The 19,024-nt window shown below is 36.8% G+C and overlaps 1 protein-coding gene and 1 long non-coding RNA gene across 8 annotated transcripts in view; one reads left to right on the top strand and one right to left on the bottom strand.

Moving 5' to 3' along the window:
* Nucleotides 1-5,625, bottom strand: part of Slco1b3 (solute carrier organic anion transporter family member 1B3) — a 79,514-nt gene extending 73,889 nt beyond the window's left edge. For 2 of the 3 annotated variants that reach the window (XM_085687308.2, XM_048432534.3), the window contains exons 1-2: nucleotides 5,496-5,625; nucleotides 1,390-1,542 (exon numbers count right to left, since the gene is read on the bottom strand). Coding sequence is in view for 2 of the 3 variants with exons in the window: in XM_048432534.3 (XP_048288491.3) it covers nucleotides 1,390-1,518 (129 nt within the window). In the remaining variant the exon portion in view is untranslated. The remainder of the gene's footprint in view (nucleotides 1-1,389; nucleotides 1,543-5,495) is intronic. The other variant, XM_048432532.3, reaches the window with a different exon arrangement.
* LOC146895346 (uncharacterized) lies at nucleotides 614-18,453 on the top strand. Of its 5 annotated transcripts, none has more exons than XR_015001064.2 (5): nucleotides 614-712; nucleotides 4,560-4,666; nucleotides 5,617-5,909; nucleotides 14,708-14,921; nucleotides 18,301-18,453. It is a non-coding gene; the product is annotated as an uncharacterized LOC146895346 (long non-coding RNA). The 5 variants fall into 5 exon arrangements; XR_015001062.2 differs by lacking the exon at nucleotides 614-712 and adding an exon at nucleotides 4,268-4,421; XR_015737410.1 differs by lacking the exons at nucleotides 614-712; nucleotides 5,617-5,909 and adding an exon at nucleotides 4,268-4,421.
* The last annotated feature ends 571 nt before the right edge of the window (nucleotides 18,454-19,024 follow it).

A 19,024-nucleotide genomic window follows, 5' to 3' on the forward strand; every position in this document is an offset into this window, starting at 1 on the left:
CCTATAATAAAGACATGGTCTTTATTACAATAATAGAAACCTAAGCATTCAAGAAATAAGGAAAATCATTCTCTCTTGGTACTCATAAGACTTCTTTCTTCAGTTATAAAATGGTGACAGTAATAACTGGTCGATGGAATTATAATAAAGAACAAGTCCATTAGCAGAAATAAACATCAGATTAGTGCCTGACATCCAGTAAGTCGTCAATAAATGTTAGTAACTATTATTATTAATTTTTCTGTTTTCTTTACTAGGCTGCAGGTAACATGTTTTACATAAACCTCTAGCTTTTGCCTCTTGACCTCTTTTCCTGAGATTCTGTAGGAGGAATCACTTCACTAGAAACATGAAATCACCTACCATAACACCCCGATGATAAGCGGTCACTGCATTATGTTAACCAGTACCTTCTCAGGACTGTCCTTCTGCTTAAACATTACTCAGATATTTCATCAGACCAGACTTTGCCCGAAGTCACTGAAAACAAATAAACTTCTTGTTCCCCGGACAAAGTTAAAATGAATGTGTTGTTTTTTTTTAACAACGTTCTTGCAATTGATTAACTCTGTTGTTTGCACTCAGCTACTTAAGACCTCAAAGTCAGCTAGGTCAGGAAATTAACGTGCTGGAAAAGACATCCATGGTTGATATCTCATCCTTTACAAGGTTTTGAGAGTTTGTTATGGGCTTAACATCTTTATTTTATAAGGTGGGTAATTGGGGTAACTGCCTCCCTTTCCTTCCTTGACTTCTTCACATCACACTGTGAAGGGAATCCTTTCTCCTGTGTTTGAAGTTCACGATGTCATCAATTACCCATAGTTTTGTGACAAAATCAAAGGTCAGGATTATCATGTTTTCAGATAAGAAAAAATAAGACTTTATTAAGTTTTCACCTATGTCTTTGTGTCAGATCTTTTTATTAATGTCAAATTCTGTCTCATCAGACTATGTTCTTTCATTAACAGAATTTTTAAAAATACTAAGAAAATAATTCAATAGTTTGAGATTATAAAATATTTTATAGACACTAATCCTGTTGATTTTTAGGAAGATTCTAAGAATATTTTACATGTCACATACATCTTTTTTTATTTTAACTATATTTATAGTTATCTTATCACCCATCAAGAACCAGAGAAAATATCAAAATATTTCTAGTTTTTCAATATTAATGAATATGGAAACATCAAAAGTATCATCAAAGGAAAACCTTACTCAAATTTAAAACACTTAGATCAAGATATAGATAATGTTGTTAAAGTTTTATACCTCAATGAAAGTTCTAATTTGAAACAATGTTTTTTCAGATGACTTGTTTCCTTTACTCTAAGTAAAAATTCCCTCTTGACTTATCTTTGTCTGGAACTCTGACACCCATCCCACCTTGAATCCATCACAGTGCCTTGTCTTCTCTGGTTTTGAAGGTTGGACTTCTGCTGTTTTGTTTAAATGCTGACTCTGGTCCATGACTGGATAGTGGATGTGATGGGACTGTCTGTAATCACTGTTCATAAATGCTTCAGTTGAAATGATCACCTACCAAGAGAGAAAAGGTGGCATTTATTAGACTTGTATATGATTTCATTATATTTGAAATGAGCAAAAACATTAAATAATAGAAACTAGGATTTTGATATCATTCTGCCTGTGTAGATTATAAAGCCTAAGGAAAGAAAATGTGCATTAAATTTGCCCTTAAATTTTTATAAAGTGTCAAATAGTGCCTTGCATAATAAGAGATACTCAAAATGAACAGGAAGAAATCATACTATGACTTCTAACAATAATGTTGTTAAGATGATATCACAGAGATCCACCTGCCTCTGCCTCCCAAGTGCTGGGATTAAAGGTGTGTACCACCACCACCAAGCATGAGTGTCTATTCTTCAGAGTAAGAAAGTAAACAAGTGTCTTCCTTCAATTCATTTATGCTAACTAATGTGTTTTTCACTAAGATCTAGAAAACATGCACTTGTTTACACATGTGTTCATGAAGGCATATTTGTCTATCTAAAATATCTATGGATAAAGAGAAATAGAAACATGATTTGGTGGATGTGCCCATTACACAGTATGTTTACTACATGCTAAGCATATGTTTCATTGTTATCTTATGCTAGTTACAATCTGCAAAATTGATTAGAACATGGAATTAGTAAACGTTTAAACACAGATTCCAAAGGACAGATCGGGGCACCTTGTTTCATACAGTTTAACCAACTAACTAATAAGTAACTTTTCAAGCACATTTCTGCTGAAAAGTACTTTCTTGAGTATATGCTCACATCATTAACATTGAAGTAGCAGCAGAGCATAAAATGTTAGGTCAAGCTAGCCTGAAGGTCCTCTCTCTCTCTCTCTCTCTCTCTCTCTCTCTCTCTCTCTCTCTCTCTCTCTCTCTCTTTCTCTCTCTCATGTATAGTTTTGGTCTCTGTCATCTGTCATGCACTTTTTGATGAAAGAACTCTTTACTTCACTTTGTCATATTTTAAGTAGTGAATTTGGAAACAATAAAACCCCACACCATGCACAAAATCTACAAACACACTGTGAACAGGTCACACTCAAGCAGCAAACTGTGGCCTCACATCCTATGACCTCCTCCAAGAACTCACCTATGCCCTGCACTGACAACATGGTGACCCAAGCTGTCATCATGGGCTTTATGCTGGCCACTGGCCACAAAGCACCAGCATTCCTGATTTTGAGATCAGGATTAGGAAATTTGTTGAAACACAATCAATAAATAAGGAGGCTCAACTGGGTATATTACCCATTAATTTTTCTTTTTTGCTTTTCTTGTGTATGAGTGTGTGCATGGACATTTTTGTGCAAGTGCATGTGTTTTCCTGTGAGTATGCATGTAAAGGCATGTTCAAATAACTGCAGATGCATGTGTGTGTGTGCAAATTCATGTGTGTGTGAGTGTGTGCGTGCGTGCACATGCATGCATGAGAATGTGTGCATGTGAAGGTCAGAGGACAGCCTCATCTGTTTTTTGTTTGTTCTTTTCCTTTTTTTGGCAGGAGCTTTGACCAGCCTGGAACTCACTAAGCAAAATAGGCCAGCTGGCCAGCAAGCCCAGGGACCTACCTGTCTCTACCATGAAGTACTGGGATCATGGGTACATACAACTACATTCAGATTTTTTTTAATGCGTGTTCTGTGGAATTAATGTCCTGTGCTTGCTGGCCTAGCACTTTACCAGTTGAGCTAGCTCTCTACTGCCCATATATATTGAAAGTTATTTCTATCACATTATTACATACCACATGGTTATTACTGAACTTGGTAGTGTATGCCTGTAATCTCAGCAGCAATGAGACAGAGGAGTAGGCCTAGCAATTCAAGACCAGTTTGGGCAAAATGTAAACCCATGCAGACCACAGAAAAGCATGCCTATGTACAAATAACTTAATTCAAGTCATTTCATTTTCTTTACATGTTCCAGCCAACTTAGTGCCTGCTTCTGTTCAGCTCCTAGGTGGCATGGCAGGAGCAGAAAATCAATCATGTGTTTTGTTGAGGTTGTAAGAAATCCTTCAATAAGTTTCCGAGTATTTCCCCAGGCATGTCTCTGTTCAAGACTTAACACTAGGAAACAGCTTTTACAAGGTAATCTCATGTTGGCGTGGTTTGTAAAGTTTGTCTTGCTTGGCTTCACACCTAATGTTTCACATACGTTCTCAAACCTCTAAAGGTAGCCATCTTAACCTTCTAGTCCAGGTTCATCCTACAGTGACTGAATGACGTTCTTTCCTCCATCCTTGCCTGCCTACCTGTGCACAGTCCATCTGGACTTAGAATCTTTTAGAGATCCCTAGATCATGCAAAACATAATTTATAGTTCCCACTTTCAGTCTTCACAAACTAAGCCCACCTATTGTGTGAAGTTTTATTTTCAGTCCACTCACAAAGCTCTCCACACGTGGCTCCACCATTTCAAGAAGATTGTGCTCCACCCTTTAGAAGTTTCTTTCTCACTCTAAACCTTCCTCACTTATAGATTGTGTATCTTCTCTTTTTAATATTCCCATTACCTTTGCCAAAACAATAGCTGCAGTTCTGATATTCCAGGGGTGAGTGTACTAACTGAGCATTACCTTCTGTATTCCCAGTCTTTTCTCAGACAAACTAACTCAGCATACTTCTAGATAATGAGGATAAATACTTGCAAAACAAACGGTGGAAAGATAAACCTTTGGTCTCAGTTTCTCATAAACACTAAGCTGTAAACTGATTTATAATTAATGTGGAGGTGAGATGGTCAGTCTGGCTTGAATCATATGACATCAGTTTTCTGTACTTTGGAATTTGAAGACTCATTTGAGGGCGTGAAATGTGCTTTATCTGAATGGGTTGTTTCTTGATTCTAAATGACTAAGAAGAGTATTTCAAGCAAAGAAAGTTTAAAGGTGACCACAGACATCTGAATGTACTTGGCAGTCTTTCCTGAGGAGACCACAGTCTTCTCTGGTACATGGGGGAAGCAGGGTCAGAATTACCTGGCCTCAGCTGATCTGTGTCTGCCTTTTACTTTTCATGGGCCACAGGAATGCAACACGGACAAGAACCCATCTGCCCAAGGGACCGAGGAGAAGGAAAACAGGACGACCTACACCTTTCCTGGGAAACGGGGGACCCCAGTGCTCTATTGACGGTAACAATTTTCTCATGAGGTTTGCAAAATGAGGACAGAAAGTGGCAGGCCGGGAGCCCTCCATTGTGATAGGAGCTACACCAGCCAGAATTTGAAAATCTTTAAGTTGGAGATAAAGGCACCAGGAAAATCTCACATTCCTTCCTCCAAGTCACACAGCAGAAGAATCACACACTCATCTGGCATCAGAGACTGAAGCAGCTCAGAGACTCTGCCTATTCCTGGCTACCATCTAGCTCTGCACTGTCCTTTTTCCAGGTCAAAGGAAGTTAAGACCAGAAAGAAAGAAAGAAATAAAGGAAGGAAGGAAGGGAGGGAGGGAGGGAGGGAGGGAGGGAGGGAGGGAGGGAGGGAGGGAGGGAGGGAGGAATCAACTGCACCCTCCTTTTTCCAGGTCAAAGGAAGTTAAGACTGGAAGGAAAAAAAGAAAAAAAGAAAGAAAGAAAGAGAGAGAGAGAGAGAGAGAGAGAGAGAGAGAGAGAGAGAGAGAAAGAGAGAAAGAGAGAAAGAAAGAAAAGAAGGGGGAATCAACTCATTGTTCTATATGATTGAACAGAACTGGGAAATGATTTACCAACTCTTATTTTTCAAATATCTTTTACTTGCTATAACTGGAGGCTGTGAAAACCTAAATTATGTCTGTCTCCTGCATGGATTGATAACTGTTTTTTTTTCCTGCATGGATTGATAACTGTTTTTGAGAGCTGCACAGAAAGCACAGGCCATATAACTTGTTCCATGGACCATAAACACCCCATATCTTTCCTTTGTATTGCACAGAAATATTGTACACTGAAGTAATATTGAGAGCAGACTCAAAATGTCTTACCTGAACTCTGTCTTCTACAGCACTTGTGGCATGTCCAACATTTATCCTTCCAGGAAGTTCCTCTTTAAAGTCACTTAGCTCTTTTTTCTACCAGTCCAATGATGATTAACTATCTTTTCAGGTCACTGTCCTACACAAATTGCAAAAAAAACAAACAAAGATTGGGCTAGAAATACACTCCTGACTCCTGTGTTTCAAGACTGTATTTGGAAATTCATTCCTGACTCCTGCGTTTCAAGACTGTATTTAGAAATTCACTCCTGACTCCTGTTTCAAGACTGTATTTAGAAATTCACTCCTGACTCCTGTGTTTCAAGATTGTATTAAAAACTGCTCGAGATTTATACATTTTCTCACACTGATGCTAAGATAATAAGCTTCATTTTTACAAGAGGCTTGCAGTTTTATTCAAAGGTATTGTTATTCAAAAATAAAGAAACATTAGTTTCTTTGGGAATATAAATACAACATGTTGTCTGGGGCACTTAAAACTCTTCCCAAAGGTAAAGAGCCCAGTGGAATTCTGAAAAAAAATGAACCCAGGTTGTTTTATTTTGAAAAAATTATAGCATTGGTCGGTATCTGGATAGAGTTGTTTTTAAAATATTTTATGTAATTATAACATCATTTTATTATTTCTTTGTTTAGATATATACTTAGATATACATCAATTAATTTTTGGAGCTATAATGAATGATTTTTTTCCTATTGTTTTTATATGAAAGTACATTGCTGGTGTGCTTTAAGGCTTCTGGTTTTTATATTGATTTTATATCCTGCATCTCTGCTTTAAGTATTGATTAGATCTAAGATATGGATAGTAGACTCAATAGGATCTTAAAGTATAGAAATCATACAATATGGAAATATAATAATTTGGCAATTTCCTTTCCTATTTTCTTCCCATTGGTCTTCTGTTGATCTAATTACTATAGCTAAGGCATTGAGAACTATATTAAATAAGAGAGGGCAGAATGGGTCTTTCTCTTGTTACTGTTTTTAGAGGATATATTCCCAGTTTGTCTTTATTTAGTTTAATGTTGGCCCTAAGATTGTTGTATATAGCCTTTATTGTTCTGAGGCATGCTTTCTCTATTCCTAATGTCTTCAGGATGCTCATCATGAGGGCACATTAAACAATGCCAAAGTCTTTTCAGCAATTGAAATTATTATATTTTTTCTGTTCTTAAGTGGTTTGTATTTTGTAATACACTTATTGATTTACATTTGTTGACACCAGCCTTGGCTTTCTGGAGTGAAGCCAGTTAGTCATAATGTAAGCTCTTAATGTGTGCCTGAGTTCAATTTGCAAGTGTTTGGTAGAGAAATTTTGCATCTCTGTTCATCAAACTTGGTTGTTATTTTTCTTTTCCATGGTACCATTACCTGGTTTTGGTATCCGACTAATACTGGCTTTATAGGATGAATTTGTCAGTATAATATAATCTGGATATTAATCCTCCATATCTGTCAGATGTATAGGTGGCAAATTTTCTCTCTACTGCTTTGTGTTTGCTCACCACCTGGTTGATTCTTCCCTTAGTTATGCAGAATCCTTTTCATTTTATTAAATCCCTCTTATCCACTGTTGTCCTGAATTCTTGAGCAAATGGAATCCTATTCCTTTTTTCTGCCTGTATCACGTAGGGTATGCCTTATATTTTCTTCTATCAATTTCAGTATTTCAGGTTTCATGTTTAGATCTCTGATCTATTTGAAGTTTGTTTTTGTACAAGATGATAGATATGAGTTTAATTTCATTCTTTTTATGTGAATTTCTAGTTTTGACAGCACCATTTGGTGAAGATTCTTTTCTCAAGTTAATGTTTTTAGTATCTTTGTCAAATACTAAGTAGCTGAAGTTATGTGTACTCATGTTTGGTCCTCTGCTTTGTTCCACTGGTCTGTTTTGTGGCAATACTATATTGGTTTTTGTTCTTTGGGTTTTGGGGGGGGGGGTTTGTTTTTGTTTGTTTGTTTGTTTTTACTATGGCTCTGTAATATACCTTAAGGTATGGAATGGCTATCCCTCCATCCAGAATTCGTCCTTTATCTCAGGATTGCTTGGGCTATCTTTTGTGGTTCAGTTTGAATTTTAGGAATTTTTTTTTCTATTTCTGTGAAGAATGAGATTAGGATTTGGATTGGGATTACAGTGGATATATAAATAAATTTTATTAAAAAAAATGATCATTTTCACAATTTTAATTCTACCAAGCCACAAGCATGGGATATAGAGTGGGGATAATGGACATTCCTGTCTCATTCTTGACTTCAGGGGGATTGCTTCAATTCTCCGTTTGGGATGATGTTGGCAGAGGGTTTTGTCATACATAGCTTTTATTATGTTAAGCTTTGTTCCTTCTAGTTCTACATTCTCCAGAACTTTTCTCAAAAGTTTTTTTTTCTGTTTCTCTTGAGATAATTATGTGGTTTTTATCTTTAAATCCATTTGTGTGACTTGTTACATTTATTGACTTGTGTATGTAAAACCATCTCTGCATTTTATGGATAAAACCAAGTTGGTTATGGTGTATAATCCTATTTATGTATTCTGTTTACAAATATTATTAAACATTTCTGAGTCTATGTTCATCAGAGACATTGACCTGCAGTTTTCTTTTTTGGTTTGTACTTTAGTATTAAAGTGATGCTGACTTCGTGGAAGGAGCTTGGAAGCGATCCTTCTGTTTGTTTCTATTATTTTCAATAGTTTCAGAAGAATAGGCTATAGATGTCATTTTAAAGTCTGGTAGAATTCTGCTGTGAATCCATATGCCTCTGGACATTTTTTTATAGCTAGAAGGCTTTTTATTATTATTTCAGTCTCCTCATTTGTTATGACTCTGTATAAGTTGTTGGTCTAGACTTGACTTAATTTTGGTGGTTTAGCTGAATCTAGCAATTTATTTGTTTCTTTTAGGTTTTCCAGATTAATGGAATACAGGATTTTAAAAATTTCCTTCAAATATTAGGAATTTATTTGGTGTCTGTTGTGTTCCGTTAAGTACATTTAATATATAATGACAGTTAGTTTTGTTTTTCTGTTAATTTTTTTGATTATGTTAATTTGAGTCCTTTTTTTCTTTTAGTTAGTTGGGCTGAAGATCTGTCAATCTTGTTTATCTTCTCACAGAACCAGGTCTGAGATTATTTGACTTTTTGTATTATTTTCTTTGTTTCTATTTTGTTAATCTCAGGACTAATTTTTATTATTTCTTGCCATTAATTTGGTGTGGATTTGGTTTGTTCTTGTTAGTTCAATTTTTTGAGTTTTATTATTAAGTCATTTTTGTGTTCTGTCTGATTTTTTTAATGTAGAAACTTGGAGCTATGTATTTTCCTATTAGGACTGTTTCCAGTGTGTCCCAGGGGTTTTGTTGTGTTGTGTTTACATTTACATTTAGTTCCAGCAAACTGCTTATTTCTTTCTTACTTTAGGCATTGACCAATTCATCACTCAATGTTGAGTTATTAAATCTGAATGAGTTTGTGTATTTACTAGAGATTTGTTTGCAGGCAATATTAAGTTTTAGTGCATTGTGATAGGAAGAAATACTTGGAATTATTTTAGTCTTCTTGGATTTGCAAAAGTTTATTTTGCATCTCTGGATATGGATTATTTTTAATAATTGATATGATGCTGAGTAGAATGTGCATTCGTTGGTGTTTCGGAGGAATATTCTGTATATATCCACTAAGTCCAATTGATGTATAATGCAAATTAATTCTGATGATTTTCTTTTTTTGTCCAGATGACCGGTCTATTGGAGAAAGTGGAGTATTGCAATCACCTCCTATTAATTGATTGATGCTAATCTATGTCTTTAAATCCAGTAGTAGATTTTTTATTTAAACAGGACACCCTACAGTTTGTCGCATAATGTGTTTAGAAAAGCAATAACTTATTGGTTAATTGTTCCCTTGATTAGAATGAGGTATTGTCTACTACTTCTTATTAGTTTTGGTTTGTAGTCTAATCTGTGAGTTATTAGGAGAGCTAAGCTTGATAGCTGCCTGGTTCTCATTTGATTTGGCATTCTTTTGCTCATCGCTTTACTCTAAGAGAGTGCCTGACTTTAAAACCGTGTTTCTTACAGGCAGCAGAAAAGTGGAATTTGCTTCTTGGTCCATTCACTCAGCCTGTGACTTTTGGTTGGAGAACTAAAGTCACTGATATTTAGAGTTATTAATAAAATGTGTTAATTAGGTCATCGTGTTGTTGATTATTGGTATTAATGTTTGTGTTATATTTAGTACTTTGTGTTCTAATAATTGTGACTACATATTTCTTACCACAATATTTGTTATGGCTGCTTTTACATTGTGTTATAGTCTTTGTGTTTCTTTGTCATAGTTAGAACATCTGCTAAAATGATGTCATCAACTTGCTTTTCTTCTGACTCTACTCAGATTTTTGGGTTTCTGTCAATCTTCCTTAGAGAAATGTATGTATGAAGTTATAAGGACCAGTAAAATTTGGTGTTAATAATTAAATGGAGTTGCTGAAGTGGTCTAGTCTTGGTTATGTGGCAACAGGACTAAGGTTAAGGCTATACTCTGAATTCTAAGTACCCCTGAGAGAGTTAAAAGGCTAGTCAGATTTTGGGTTATGTGACCCCACTGGGAGACAGGTGGTCAAATGTCAGATACCCTCAGTGAAATCTGTTTATTGTCTATAGTTATGCTGAGAACCAGAGGCCGAACCTTTGACCTGTGTTTTGTGTGTGTGTGTGTGTGTGTGTGTGTGTGTGTGTGTGTGTGTGTGTATTCAGGGAGACTCTATACACAAGTGTAGTCTCTGACCTACAATTACTCCTGGGACCTCAAAAGTCAACGACCACATCTCACACTGACCTTTGAGATTGACTGAGCCTAAATTTCAGTTATCAGGGGACTCTAGGTCCACTGCAGCAGAATCTCCAGCCTTGGGTTGACATTTGAAGACACTTGGGATATAGAGTATATTGCTTGCTGTGATACTGGTCTCAATGGCGTCATGAGCCTGTGCTTATAATTCTTGCTGATTCACACATAGTTGAAAGCCTGGTTATCCACAGTATTCTCTAGTCTGGAGCCGGAGGCCTGGTCTCCAAGTGTTCTCTCCATTGTGGAACTTTTAAGTTTTCCCTGATTACAAACACATTCTTGAAGACAATAATCAATACTAGTATGCCCAATTGAATACGTATATCAAAACCAGGAAAAGAATGGTCATTCAGTTGTAAGCGTTTTGTTTTTGAGTAAAGATAAAGTTCAAGGTTTGATCAGTTCAATAACATGGACATTTTTCTCTTTCTCAAATAACTCAAGTCTGGATTTTTGTTTTAAAGGTACTGATAGTAATATCTTCTCCCCTCCACTGCCTCTCTACCCATCTCTCATGCATTTGTGTGTGCATGTGCGTACGTGCATGTGTGTGTGTGCATATGTGCAATCGTATATATTGTTACCTTGGATCATTCTTGCATGACACTTGATAAAACTGTAATAACATTTAATTGGTCTCCATTTTTCAGTCATTTTGCTATTTTTAGTATTCCTTGTTAATTTTTGGAAGCATATGAATATTAGGAGGGGGTAAAGCATAGAGATGAAGAAAGAACTAGGAAGTATGTGTGGAGTCTGTAAGGAAAGGCTGTAAACCTAGCTCCAAATACTTCTCTCTGAGTCCTGAACTTCTGTGTGGTCTTTATTACAAAATGGTCCTTACAGGAGATTTAGATCCAACAAGTCATTGTAAAGGTTTTATTTGTTTTAGATGAGATCCATCTATGTATTCCAGGTAGTTCTTAAATGTGGAATCCGTCTGCCTCACACTTCCAAATGCTGGGATGACAAAGCATGCACCCCACATTGAAAAAGATACACATTTTAAACAAACATGCAACTGTTTCTGCAGAATGCTGGCTTCTGAGGGCTCTGGTGCTGAGTTATAGAGTCTGTCCCACAATTTTAAAGGATGTGCTTTTATTCAGTGTGGGGAGATGGCTTGAGCAAATTTATGATGGTGTCCTCAAGCATTCATTTAGGGCACACAAACTTGCTTTGGAAAATATGTGCACAGAATGAAAAGCAAATAGGACATATTAACTAAGAACTTTCCCAACTCCAGAAAATAACTGTCCTGGTGAAATACCAGAATGTTTTTCCCCCTGAGGTCAAAGAACATTTTCCTCTGCTTCACTCTCCTCAAGTCCTCAATTCATGAAATTGCTATTGCAGAAAACAGTAGTGGATGGAGGAGAGCCATTGCACAAATCCTTTTGAGATCAATATCATGCTAATAGCCACAGATCAAAGGAGTTGCAAAAACATTCCTTAAAGTCTATCAATATTTATTTAAGAGCTGTCCACCAGCAGTGATGAAATACTAGACTTTGAAGTCTGATAGATTTGAATGAGAACTGGTATCTGATGTTTAATTAAGTCCTTAACTGGGTAACCTGCACCTGCCTGAGAATTTCCATGTCTTTCAAGTAACAAGCCAATGTCTGGAGTGAGGAACTGGCATGCCTGGCACATTCTACAGTCAAGACATTGTCACATTCCTTCCATTGTAGTCATGTATAACAAATGTCAAAGCAGCCAGTTTCCACAAAATGCATATATAAAACTGTTCCCAGGGCATGTTTTTTTTCAGTAGCATTTGGATTCAGAGTCTTGGGCAGCTAAGACATCTCAAGAGAAAGCTTCCAGATACAGAGAAAACTTGCCACTGCCTAATTCAACACACCTCCTTTGCAACAATCTCCTGAAAACTACCTCCTGCTCCCATTCCCTCTATCACCCCCCCTTCATTTCCTGCTCAATCTATTCCTCTTCTCTTTCTATTCAGAAAGGGGCAGGCCTCCCATGGGTATCAACAAAGTATGGCATATCAAGTTGCAGTAAAACTAAGCACCTCCCCTTGTATTAAGGCTTGTCAAGGTAACCCAAGAGTCAGCAAACATGTTAGGGACAGCCTCTGCTCCCACTGCTAGGAGTCCCACAAGTGGACCAAGCTACACAACTGTCACATATATGTAGTTGGGATATAAAACAAACAAATGAATGAATAAATAAAGAAATAAGTATAATTCATTTTTTCTTTGTTGAAATCATTTTCCAAGCTTTAAGTCACTCCCACTCATATGACAATTATAACTTGATATGAAGTTAATATATAAAAGTGTGATTTATATTACAACTGTTGGTTTCTTTCTTTGTATGTATCACCAGATGTATGTGGACCAGATGTTGGCATTGGATGTTCCTCAATCACTTTCCACCTTCCTTCGTTTTTTGTTGTTGTTGATGTTGTTTCTTTTTTCTTTTGAGACAAGGTCTCTCACTAAACCTAGAGCTTACAATTTTGGTTGATGGACAGCCAGATAGATCCAGGGGTCTGCCTGTCTCAACATCTCCAGTGCTGGGGTTATAGATATGTGCCACTATGACACATGGTTTTTAGAGAATCAACATAGTCCCTGGTGAGTTGACCCACTCAGTCATATCCTTAGTCCAATTGTTGATTTCCATACCATTAACAAAGTCCTAATAACTTGACCCCTAGTCTTTCAATCTTCTTTTCTCTGAAAAGCTTGGTGTCTACTGATTCATAAGGGCATTTTGTAAACTTTTTCATACCACCCCTGTAACTCCCTTTGTATTAGTATCAAGGAGAGTATCACCAGTTCCCTAGATTCAGAAATTATTCTGTTATCTAAAATTCACACATTTATTTTGTCAGATATTTCACCATTTCCTCTCATATTTTATTTCTCATATCTGCATGAGGTTTCAGGGTCATGAGAACGAGCTATTCTGCACATCAACAAATCATTCTCGTTTTATTGAACAGTTTTAATTGCTTCAAACCATAGTGCTGTTAAGATTCAACTCTTTGCTCACGTTCTCCCTCCTTCTGTTACTCATTTGGACCTAGGGAGCTAAGTCCAGTGCTCCAATGTGGGTCTCTGTCTCTATCTCCATCCATCGCCAGATGAAGGTTCTATGGTGATATGCAAGATATTCATCAGTATGGCTATGGGACAAGGCCAGGTCAGGCACCCTCTCCTATGCTGCCCAAGGAACAATCTGGGGACCTCTCTTGAACCTGGGAACCCCTTTAGAATCAAGTCTCCTGCAAACCCTAATGCGGGGTGCGTCCACCCACTGTGACGGTGCGACTGATCTAATGGGAGCTTACCAAGGCCAGCTGGACTGGGAGTGATGGAGCATGTGATCAAAATGGACACTCTGAACATGGCTATCAATGAAGGCTGACTGAGAAGTCAAGGACAATGGCACTGGGTTTTTATTCTACTTCATGGACTGACTTTGTGGGAGCCTGGTTGTTTGGATGCTCACCTTTATAGACCTGGATGGAGGGGGGAGGACCTTGGACTTCCCACGGGGCAGGGAACCCTGAATGCTCTTAAGACTAGAGAGGGATGGGGAGGTCTGGAGGGGGAGGGAAAAGGGAGGCAGGGAAGAGGTGGAAATTTTTAATAAATAAATAAATTTATTTTAAAAAAGATTCGACTCTTACATTACTCTGCTTATTCTTCTGTAAAACCATGAGTCACTGAAATAAATCTCAACTATTCTGACTTTGAATTTAAACAAAATTTAGATGTTTTCTCCTGATCTATGATTTTTTTGCCTTCAGAGTTAATGTTTTTTACTTTCATTTGTATCTTCAAAATTCTAAAGTATCTGCTTGTAAACCCAGCTGGGACTCATCACCAGTTTTACCAGTAAACACAAAAACTGCTCTCCACTCTAGCTATAGCAACAGGTTCCTCTGTTCTATCTCAAGTAAGTTGTGCACCAGCTAAGAACACCCTCCACTTCTTTACATGTTATCTCTTGCCATATGTTTGCAAGCATCTCATTTTCCCTTTCCAGAACTCCCAATGAGACCCCCCTCATCATATAACCTTTCTTTAAGTTTCTCATTTTTCAGCATTTCTTTTTTGATATAGATATGAATAATTTGCATTGGTATGGATTTTAAGGTCAATTTTGTTTTGTGTATATATAAATTTTTGCTCTTAATTAAGGTATTATGATTATATAGTTCATTTTAAAATGTAATGTATAATTAGAAAATATAGGTTGTTAATGAATAATCATCAATAATAGTCAAGCTTGTAGTCATGTTAGTTAGATTTTCTAAATATATAGAGATATATTTCAATAAAATAGGCATTCTTCATATCTTTCAGAGACTACAGAATATGGCATTTAATGTTTTAATAACTTAGGGCTTTTCATGCCAATGAGACACGTCTGCTCCTGGCAGCACCAATCTACTTCAAGAGGAAGATGGGCATCAAAGAAGCTCCTTATGGAGTTTGATAGTCATTTGGGCAAGAAACTGCTCTTGCCTGGATTGTTGCATGAACTGGACACAGAGAACCCGCAGAGAGAGGACTAAAGGTGAGATGGTCTTTCGGGGTTCCTAATTTATGAAAGAGTCTGCAAGACATTCTGCAGGACACAGCAGATAATGACTGAACTGCCTTTGAAATTTCCTGCTTCATGAAAATGTCTTCTGGAAACTATGGGCCTGTAGGCCGAACATGGATGCCCCAACGGTACAGAGAAACTTTGGGTGACAGGCAGCGAGATGTCTCTGTCATTTCTAGAGATTGGAAGTTGTTTACTTCTTATTTGCTTAGGTAATATTATATCCTTCTGGAGTCTTTGATGGAATTGAAGAATGGTTAGTTATAGTTATAGCTTTCCTTAGTTATGATAAAAGATAAAATAGATATAAATATTATAACTGTAATTCTTACTTGATAACTGTTTTGTTGTATGTAATTTTACTATGTTAAAATGAAAGCCTTTCTTTTTTGTTTAAACAGAAAAAGGGGAAATGATGGAGGAGGGTTAACTGTCTGTGTTACTTTCATTGGTTAATAAAGAACCTGCCTTGGCCTTTTTGATAGGCCAGCCCTTAGGTGGTTGGAGTAGACAGAACAGAATTGTGGGAGAAGGGAAGCAGAGGCAGGCAGATGCCATAGCTCTCTGCTCCGAGATGTACCCTGGTTAGACTTGTCCCAGTAAGCCACAGTCAAGTGGCAATACACATTAATAGAAATGGGTTGAATCAATATGTAAGAGCTAGCCAATACGAGGTTATAACTAATGGGCCAGGCAGTGTTTAAAAGAATACAGTTTTCATGTAATTATTTCGGGTAAAGCTAGCCATGAGCCGGCAGTGGGAATGCAGCCCGCTGCTCCTTTTACACTTTTTGATCCAAATCTTTGTCTAGGTATTGTAATTTTCTTCTTTTGTATTTTATAGTTTTATTGTCATTCATTTTTAAGTTAAAATATAGAATAATGGGTTTCATTGGGGTACTTTCACATATACATTTATATGTTTTATTATTATTTTATTTATTTTGCTATTTTACTTCTTGTGGTTTTTATTGCAATTATTCTTTGGGCTTTTTTTCCACCTGACTTCTGACCTCCTCTTAGTGATTCTCTTGCTACACCAAATAGTGCCTCCTTTGCTTGCTTGTCAATGTACTCTATTACCCTTTCTTAAGCTCTCCCTTTTTGTGGAATATTAGTTGAAGATATGTTACATTTATTTATGCTGTGTAGCATTTGTTTAATGAAACAAAGTTGTGTTGCATTCTTTTATGTTGCGTTTGTTTAACTCTATGAAGCTGTGTTACTTTCCTGACAAAAAAAAAACACCTGATTGGTCTAATAAAGTGCTGAACAGCCAATAGCAAGGCAGGAGAAAGGACAGTCAGGGCTGGAAGGCAGAGAGAATAAAATAGGAATAAAAAATTTGGGAGAGGGACATCAAAGAAGAACAAGAAAAATGAGGAGGACATCAGGAGCTAGCTACTCAACTCCACAGCAAGTCACAGAGTAAGGAGTAATGAAAGGTATATAGAGTAGAGAAAGATTAAAAACCCAGAAATATAGAGTAGGTGGAATGATTTAAGTTAATAAAAGCTGTCTAGAAATAAGCCAAGCTAAGTTCAAGCATTCATTAGAAAAAATAAGTTTCCATGTGATTATTTGGGAGTTGGGTGGCAAGCCCCTAAAGAACAAAGAGTAAAGAGAAAAAAAGCACACTCCTTTTTCTAGTTTCATGACCTGACTTGTCTTTCTGAGTCTCACATATTTTGCTTAACTTGATTATTTAATTATCTTTCAATCTGTTGATGGACATCTAGGATGGCTCTTTACTGGCTGTGGTGACCAGTTTAGTTATAAACATGAATATGCAAGCATCTTTAGTATATGTTGACTTAGAACATACAGCCAGGAGTGAGAGTTTGGGGTCATAGAGTAGTTCTAGTTTTAGGTTTTTGAGAAATATCCACAGTTGTCACATTATTATACATTCCCACCAATAGTGTACAAATGTTTCTCTTTCTCCACATTATGACAGAACTTTTGTTTGTTTTCTTGATGGTCATTAGATGGGGTGAAATGGAATCTTAAATCAATTTCAATTTCTATTTCCCTGAAAGTTGAGTGTATTGAACATCTTTTTCAAGTATTTATCGGCCATTTATGGTTCTTCTTTTAAGAAGTGTCTGTTTAGTATATTGGCCCACTTATTTACTGGACAATTTAAGTTTTATCCTGTAAGTTTTACAGTTATTTATAATTTTTACACAAAGGATTTAATGACCTTTGCAAGTCATACAGGGAAGACAAGATTGATGTCTAAGACCATTTGCCTGTCAAGCTTACATGCTTCATTGACTTCCAAGGGAATATGCATAAAATCACAAAGTGGCCTGAATGCTTCAATGCCAGAGGAAATCCATCAGTATCTCAGGAACTGAAAGGCACATAGTGCACCAGGTACCATGGACTCTTACCTGAAAAACCTGTGTGACATATCTCTCAAGGCAGCAATATTAGGCAAACACCATGGTTCTCTCATTTTTCCAGAATCTGGTAACTTATATCATGCCCTTAAAACCAAAGCATTGATTTCTCATAAGCCTCAGGAGGATATCTAATCTGTCACTGAGCATCACTATGCATGCATGCCTTCTCCTATGTACACCTCACGAATTATGGGTGAATTATTTTGTTGATTTCTAATAGCTTAATACTGGCATTTTTCCGAATAACCAGTCTTCCACAGTAAGTACTGACTCCATTAAGATAAGCTTTTACCATGACAAAAGGGACATAAAGCATCCCCAGTAATAGTATCAAGGAAAGACAATGTAAAAGGAGCAGTTGGTCCATATAGAGCATAAGTCTGCTTAAGATCCTTAATAGTCTTAAATGAAAAAGGTTATATAATTTCTAACTCTTTTCCCCCAGGTTATTAGAATCAGATGTTTTAATCACCAGAAAATAAAAATCCCATGTCTTTTTCCTATCTCCTGGGCACAATTCAGAGCCCCTTGGATCAGAGACCTGTGCCCTGACTTAGAAGAAACTAACTTACCTATCAGGGATGAAAAACCTCTTTAATAACCTCAGTAAGAGATAAAATGAAGCATTAAAAAGTAGGTTTCCATGCTGTCAGAAACTGTACTTGATGGATAAGTTTTAAAGGCAGTGGAAATTGAAGCCAGAAGTTGGGGGCAGGGCACAATAAGCATGAGGAGGAGAAAAACCCTCAATCTCATCACAGGAAGAGACATTAGATAATATATCTCCAAGTTCTAATTGTCTTCTACTCCCAGTTAGTTCCAGTTTTTCCTGATCACTTTTATTTTTAATTTTAAATGTTTCTTTCCAAAGTTGAAAAGAATCAAGAATCTTTTTCTGGTTCACTTGCATAACATTTTTCTGAATTACTCTTCTTAACCAGGACCAAGTGCTGGCATCCAGAGATCCTTCTTCATGGAAAGAAGGCTGAAGTTGACTAATGAACACAGAGATTTCATCAACTGGTGGTTACCTGCTTTAACTCTTCTTCTAGCTAAATTTGTAGATTTTCTTCAAATAAATGTCACTCATTCAACTGTGTCTGTCCCATCGTTTTATCTCCAATGAATGTTCCTGCCTTATTCCTTATTATCAGTATGTGTGCATGGTTCCCTGGAGTTACTCATCTTCAACCACTTTTTCCTTTTTCTTTTTTTAACTATTTTCCTTATATACTCCCTGGCATCACCTGCAAATGTCCTTGCTTACCTACTGGCCAAGGTCAACTGAAATAGCCATGAGGAATTAAACAAGGCTGATTGAAGGGACCACAGCAAGACTGAGGCTGTGACCATTTTTATTGAGAGCAATCAGAGTTTTTAAGCTTTATTGAAAACTGAATATCATGGAAATTTCCATGATCAGTACAGTTGTAGTTGTCAACATACAATGACCTTTGCAAGTCATACAGGGAACATAAAATTGATATCTAAGACTAATTGCCTGTCAACATGCCTCATTGACTTCCAAGGGAACAGATAGAGAATCACAAAATGTCCTGAATGCTTCACTGCCTTTGGAGTCCATCAGTCTCTTGGGAACTGAAGGACATAAATTGCCCCAGGTGCTATAGACTTTAACCTGAAAAACCCATGTCACATCTCTCC

This window comes from Myodes glareolus, chromosome 3 (genome assembly GCF_982192425.1).
Source record: "Myodes glareolus chromosome 3, mMyoGla1.1, whole genome shotgun sequence".
In the NCBI taxonomy this organism is placed as follows: domain Eukaryota; kingdom Metazoa; phylum Chordata; class Mammalia; order Rodentia; family Cricetidae; genus Myodes; species Myodes glareolus.